This window comes from Pelecanus crispus, chromosome 14 (genome assembly GCF_030463565.1).
Source record: "Pelecanus crispus isolate bPelCri1 chromosome 14, bPelCri1.pri, whole genome shotgun sequence".
Lineage (NCBI taxonomy): Eukaryota > Metazoa > Chordata > Aves > Pelecaniformes > Pelecanidae > Pelecanus > Pelecanus crispus.
This window is the reverse complement of record NC_134656.1, coordinates 1,374,931-1,382,088: the sequence shown is the minus strand read 5'-3', so window position 1 is coordinate 1,382,088 and position 7,158 is coordinate 1,374,931. Positions and strand designations below refer to the sequence as shown.

At 68.8% G+C, this 7,158-nt stretch overlaps 1 protein-coding gene across 1 annotated transcript; it reads right to left on the bottom strand.

Moving 5' to 3' along the window:
- Window positions 1-5,117: 5,117 nt before the first annotated feature.
- FAM110A (family with sequence similarity 110 member A) lies at window positions 5,118-6,137 on the bottom strand. The gene has a single exon (XM_075721081.1). It carries the CDS (start codon window positions 6,135-6,137, stop codon window positions 5,118-5,120), a length of 1,020 nt encoding a protein of 339 aa, XP_075577196.1.
- Window positions 6,138-7,158: the final 1,021 nt, after the last annotated feature.

The window sequence follows — 7,158 nt, the reverse complement described above, 5'->3', positions numbered from 1 at the left end:
CGCGCCAGCCACCGGCGCGGCACCGCAACCGGTGCCAGCCTGGCACAGAGGGAGGGGGCCGGGAGGGGGCCAGCAGAAGGGACGGCTGGGGGAGACTGAGCCCTCCCGGCCGCCGCAGGGAAGCTTTCCCCCTCTCCCAGTTATTATTTTTTTACTCTTTCTTATCCCACCGTCCGAGATCCTGCGCATCGTGGAGAGGGGCTGGGCGTCCAGCTCCCCACGCCGCCTCCTGCACCCAGGGATGGGGGTCCAAGAAGCCCCCCTCCCCGGGACCCCCCGCGCGCTCAGCCCAGCTCCGAGGCACAGCGGGGGCTTTGCCTTTTCTGTGTGTTTTAGGGCATTGCAAAGCCCCCACCGTCCCGCTTCCCCCGCGGGATTAGGGGAGCTGGAGGGCATGGGGGTCCCTGTGAGCGCGAGGGGCCGGTGCCGTCCCTCCTTCCCGTCCTGCCCAGGCACGGCCATGCAGGGGGACATGGGCTGCATGGCCCAAGCCACTGTCCCCCCGGGTGGCAGGGGGAGTTTTTGGGGACCCCAGGGGACTATCCCCGGGCTGGGATGGCCAGTGGCCCCATGCTGGAGGGGGGACAGCACTGGCAGGGGGCTGGCAGAGCCCCAGGATGGGCAGGACGGGGCTGAGGGGTCGCGGGTGGGGAGGGGGCTGTGGTTTGAGGTGGGGCTGGGGAGGATGGGAGGAGGTGGGAAGGGTCCGGGGGGGCGGCTTTTGGTGGGGGTCTGAGCTGGGGCAGGGGAAGGAGGGAGGGAAATGGGGGTGCGTGGGGGGGGTGGGACACATGGGGAGGAGTGGGGCAAGGGGCCAAGACCCCTCTGCACCCCCAGCCCCTCCGTCCGCGGTGGCATTGAGATGGCAAACCCACGCCGAGGGCACTTTTGGGAGCAGCCTGGGAAGAGCGGGGCACGGAGCTCCGGCCGGCAGCACCAGGGCCCCGTGCCCACCCCTCCGAGCTGCCCCAGCTTGGGCTGGAGGCGCTTTTATTTTTGTACTAAGAGATATTTATTTTCCAAGAGTCGGCAGGGCGGGAGCGGGCGGGGGGGAGGGTCCCTGCACCCTGCGGCAGGCGCCAGTCCCCCCCCTGCTTCAGCAACCGGGACCAAAGGGTGGGCAGAAGGGCTGCGGGACAGGGCAGGACAGACGGACCCCGGGCACCCCCAGGATACCCTGAGCCCCGAGCAGCTCGCTTCATGGATGAGCCCCTCGGTGACACCCGGTCACAGCCTGTGCCTGCCACCCTTCTGCAGGCGTCCTTGTCCCCCTGCAGTCCCTGTCCCCCTTCCCCTCGGCCCCGTTGTCACCAGAGGTTCGCCGCAGCCCGGTGACTGCTCCCGGCAGCACCCTCACCCCTGGGGCACAGGGGTGCCCCATTGGGTCCCCAGGTCGCCTGTCCCACCGGGTGCCGGGAAGCCCTGGGGACCGCCAGCAGCGGTGGCAGCTGCCAGCGTCCTGCTGCCTCCGTGACACCCAGGCACGCCAGTGTCCCCCTCCCCAAAACGGGCCCGGGAAGGGGTTCGCTGCCACCTAACCCCAGCCCTTGCCACGGCTCCCGGGGGACAGGGCCAGTGCCCCGGCGTGGGGCGAGGGATGCGGGGACACCCTGTCCTCCCCATGGGGACCCGCTGGCAGGGTGCTGGCGCCGGCACCGGCTGCACGCGCGGCAGCGAGGAGGTTCCCGTCGCCTTGCCCTCAGCGCCGTCCCGAGGCATTCGCTAATTAACGGTTGATTAAAGCACGTGACGTAGTTGGCACTTCCAGAAGATGCTCATCCGTGGGGCTGCGCGGAATAATTAAAAAATGGAAAATATGGGGCGGGGGCCACCCGGGAGCCTCGCCCTGCTCCCAGCGAGCGGCACTGCAGGCAGCACCCATCCCCGGCACGGCTGCACCTGGGCCGGGGGCTGCGTGCCAGGCTGGGGGGGTGGCCCCCGCCCCAGGGTGCTGGGCCTGGCTCCCCGGACTGGGGTGCTGCCGGTTTTCGCTCTCTCCCAGCTGCCTGCCTGCAGCTCCTGCCTGCACATGGGGCACCCATGGGAGACCCCGGCATGTAGGAGTAAGGGCGATGGACACCCTCCCCGGCCGTCCCTCCTCCCTAGAAATAACAGACGGGCTCAGCTGCGGTTCCCCACCGAAACCGGAGCCGCTGAGAAGCAGCTGCCAGGGAAAGTGAGAGGGAGCGCTGGGGCCCCGTGGCTGTCCCCAGCAGGGACACACAACGGGGGGACATTGGCGGGGGCGGGCACGTGTCGCCTCGCCCCGGCTGTGCCAGGGTTCCGTGCAGTCCCATGGGTGCAGGGTCAGATGAAGGCTCCTGCCTCGGGAACACGGCTCCTCCTGTCCGTGCATCTGCGTGCGCACATGTACGTGCGTGCACACAAGCACATGTGCACATAAACATAGGTACAGACAAGCATGCATGCACACCGACGTGCATGCACACAAGCACATGTGCACACAAACACGGGTGCAGGCAAGCACGCATGCACACCGACGTGCATGCACACAAACACATGTGCACACAAACACGGGTGCAGGCAAGCACGCATGCACACCGACGTGCATGCACACAAGCACATGTGCACACAAACACGGGTGCAGGCAAGCACGCATGCACACCGACGTGCATGCACACAAGCACATGTGCACACAAACACGGGTGCAGGCAAGCACGCATGCACACCGACGTGCATGCACACAAGCACATGTGCACACAAACACGGGTGCAGACAAGCACGCATGCACACCAACGTGCATGCACCCTTGGACACGCATGCACACCGTCACACACGAGCACACAGGGGTTTGGATGGCCACGCAGCCGCGGCAGGTCGCAGCCACGCAGGTCACGGGATGCCAGAAGCGAGCCGTGGGCCGGCAGCGCCTGGAGGGGCACGCCGGCTGCTCCCCCCGCCCCGGCGGGGCCCCCCCCTCCTTGGCAATAGCAGCAAATTTAGACCAAGCCCTGGACACACCGGGCTGAGGAATCCGGCAGCACAGCTGGTCCCAGCCGCCGGCGGGGATCCAGTTCCCGCAGAGCTTTCCCCGAGGGCAAAGCCCAGCCCTGAGGGGGTGCCTGGGGTCCCCATCACCTCCTGGTTTCCGGCTCCCCAGGGCGGCACTCAGCACCCCATGTGCTGTCATTAAGGATCCCCTGGGTGTGCGCTTCCTCCCCAGCCCAGTTTTTCAGCCTGACTCACGGGCCAGATTCCATCCCTGCATCCTGCCCGCTGCGCTGCGCCCTAGGCAGCCGGACCTGCCTGTCCCCCTGTGCGAGCTGGATGCACCCTGGGCGGTGGCTCTGGGTGGCCACGCATGGTGCAGGAGCCAGGCTGGGGTGGGAAATCCTTCACCTCCACGAGGGCTTTTTTGGGGACCCCAAGTGCCGAATGAAAGCCCCGGTTGAGGGGAGCCCCGGTGTTGCCCCAGCCAGCTGCTGCTGAGCCCCAGCTGTGCTGGGGAGAAGCATTGGCTGGGGTGGGACAGGGCGACAGCATCTCTGGCCCCTTCAAAAATGAAACCTGCAGCCCTGGGGCGGGCAGGCGGACCTTGTCCCCAACCCGTCACCACCACCGCACACATGGCATTTGCCAAGCAGCGCCCGCGCCGGGCAGGCTGGCTCCCCGCACGTGCGGAGCCGTTTGCAGCCACGGCCCCACCACCGCGGCTGGAGCTGGCGGGAGGCAGCGGCAGGGCCGGTGTCCGGGTGGGTTTCCCTGGGTGCAGGCACCGGTGGCTTTTGTACCACCTTCCCCAGCAGCACCAGTTTCGCAAGGAGCAGGGGGACCTCACTGGCGCAGGCAGCACCCACGGTGCCGCGGGCCGCGGTGCTGCATGAGGCTGCCTAGGGATAACACACGGGTGTTTTTCATCTTCAAAGCTCTCCCTGCGCCAGCTTTCATCCTTGCGCTTCCCCAGCCCACCTGGGAGGTCTCCGCTATCGCTGCCCCCATCTCACAGTCCCGGAGGAGCCGGGACTCAGCCCAGCTCAGCGGTGCTTTGCCGGAGCGGGGCGAGGAGGCAGGGGAGGGCTGCATGGTTGGCACGGTGCTGGCTGCGGCACAGAGGGGAATCCCGCCGGCCAGGGCTTTGCCGGGACCTGCCGGACCCGACCACCGCCCCCGCTGTGCCTGCCGGGCCCCGCGCTGGCAGGCCGTGGCACGGCACCCATCGCTCCCGCCGGCACCCAGCCGCTTGGCACCGCAGCCCCTGCTGAGCCATGGGCACCCCGAGGGTCCCTGCCCCGTCCCGACCTGCACCGCCTCGAGGAACAGCAACGCACGCGGCCTCCAAAGCACAGAGATTTAATAAAACCAGCTGCGTTATTATTATAATTATTCATTTTTGTACAGAACAAACATCAGGAAAAAACAGTAGCAATGAGGAAGAGACCACCATAACCGTCGTCTTCATAAATAAGAGGGCCCGGCGTGCCCGGAGCTGTGCACCCGCTGGCACCCGGGAGGGGACACGAGCGCTCGCATGCACACACACACACGCAGCCCGGGGCTGCTCGAAGCGGGGGGGCCGGGTTTGCCACCCCCGCGAAGCACCCCGCTTCTCCCAGACGTCCAGCATTAAGTGGGGTGCTGCCAGGATACGGCCCCCCACCCCGGGCAGCGGGGTCCTGTGGGTGGAGGCTGCAGGGGGGGGCAGCTCCTTCGCCAGGGCTGTGTCCCTGCTCCCTGCAGGGAGGGCCCAGCGTCTTACCCCCCACCCATGGGTGCTGGTGAGCAGCAGGGCAGGCAGGAGCTTCTGGCAGCGCAGGCAGGCTGACCGCACGCAGGCTCCCACGGGAGCGGGCGAGGAGAGGGTGCTGGGGTCCGGCCACGCACACCCGTGTCCTCTGCCCCCCCACGGACCTGGCTCTCCAGTGCCAGCGCAGGGGTCCGCCAGAGCCAGAGCCAGCGGGAAGGGTGCCCCGCCAGCACCCCGGGGCTCTGCCAGCGCCGCCGTGGCACAGGGGGCAGGGAAGCAAGGCGGGGGACTGAGCTTGAGGGTCCTGTCACCGCCGAGGGGTCCCGGCTCCTCCCGGGACACAGCCTGCGCTCCCTCCCCACCCGGCATCGCCAGCAACCCGGCCCCGGCGTCCACCGCCACCGCGGCGCCGCTACACGTCGGAGACCTGCTGGGGCTCCCTGGCCTGGCGCAGCCCGTACAGCCACTTGATGACGCGGGCGTTGCGCTCGATGACGGAGATGCCGTAGGGGACGCGTTCGGCCGGCCGCCCCTCCGGCGTGGCGGCGCTGGGCGGCGAGCGGCCGGCCTCCGAGCTGGCCGTGCTCACGCTGTGAAACTTGAGGGACACGATGTCGGAGCTGGCGCGGGCGAAGCGCTCGGCACCCATGTCCTGCACCTCCTCGGGGTCGAGGCCGCAGTAGTTGAAGAAGCGCTCCAGGTCGGCGGTGGCCCGCGAGAGCCGGTCGCTCAGGTCCGACTTGGAGCGGTGCAGCAGGGGCTGCCGGCGGGCGCTCTCGGGGCGGGTGGGCGAGCTCTGTGCCGGCGCCGCAGGCAGCCCGCCGGGGACGGGCGACGCGGGCACTGGCATCACCTGGCCCCGCGGAGCCCCGCAGGGATGGACGTCCACCCTCCGCACAGCCACGCTGCCGGGGGGCTTGGTGGCGGCAGGGCTCTCCGGCGGCTTGCCGGCCCCCTCCGCCCCACCGCCCAGCGCCGCCGGTGCCTCCGCCCTCCATTTGCGCTCCCGGCCCAGCGGGGAGCTCTCCGCCTTGGGGAAGGGGCTGTCGCAGAGGTTGATGAGGTTGTTGAGGATCTCCAGGTCAAGGGAGGTCTTCGGACCGCCGGCCTCGGCGCGGCGCGGCCCCGGGGGTGCCCTGCGGTTGGGGGTGAGCGCGGCCCAGCGCACCCCCGGGGTGAAGAGGGGCTGCTTGAGCAGCGGTGGCTTCACCGGCTCCTGCTTGGTGCTGGCGACCCGCTGGCTCTTCACGTACTTGGCCTTGTCGGCCTCCAGCCTCTCCACTGCGCTGGGCTTCCCGGCGCCCGGCTCGGCGCGCCGGCGGAAATACGCGGGGCCCTTGCGGAGGATGCGGATGGGCATGGCCGAGGTGAAGGGCGCCGTCACCATCACCCCCTTCATGGCGTCGCCAGCTTGCAGCGCCTCGACGGGCATCCTCCCTGCCGGCACCGGGGCGTGGGGTGGGCGGCCGCCACAGGCAGCGAGGGGCTCGCGTGTTGTCGGCTGCAAAGAGGGGCCGGCGTGAGGGGCGGTGGCGGTGGCTGGCGGGCGCTGCCTGCCTGCCCGGCCCCTGCCCGCGCCCCCCGGCCCCGCCGGCAGACAAAGGCTGCACGGGGCTGTGCGGTGCCGCACTGTCTGCACCGGCCGCGCCGGGCTTCCTATTTGAAGGCAGGGACCACGCCTCCGCCCGCCACCGAGGCCTCCCCGAAACCTCCCTCGGCCAATCCGCGGAGAAAGCCTGCTTCAAACCGCACCAGGGCCAATGGGGCTGGCGGGGAGGGCACCCCGGCCCCTTCGAGGGGCACCCCGGGGAGCACAGCTGGGGTGGAGAGGTGCGTTTTGGCCCAGCACCCCTCGCCGGTGCATTGCCTGTGGCCAGGGGTGCATTGCATGCATCAAGGGGTGCGTTGCCTGCGCCCAGGGGTGCATTGCCTGTGGCCAGGGGTGCATTGCATGCATCAAGGGGTGCGTTGCCTGTGCCCAGGGGTGCATTGCCTGTGCCCAGGGGTGCATTGCCTGTGCTCAGGGGTGCATTGCCCGCACCCAGGGTGCATCACCCACATCAAGGGGTGCGTTGCCTGTGCTCACAGGTGCATTGCTTGTGCTCACAGGTGCATTGCATGCATCAAGGGGTGCATTGCCCGTGCCCAGGGGTGCATTGCCTGCGCCCAGGGGTGCATTGCCTGTGCTCAGGGTTGCATTGCCCGCACCCAGGGTGCATCACCCACATCAAGGGGTGCGTTGCCTGTGCTCACAGGTGCATTGCTTGTGCTCACAGGTGCATTGCATGCATCAAGGGGTGCATTGCCCGTGCCCAGGGGTGCATTGCCTGCGCCCAGGGGTGCATTGCCTGTGCTCAGGGTTGCATTGCCCGCACCCAGGGTGCATCACCCACATCAAGGGGTGCGTTGCCTGTGCTCACAGGTGCATTGCTTGTGCTCACAGGTGCATTGCA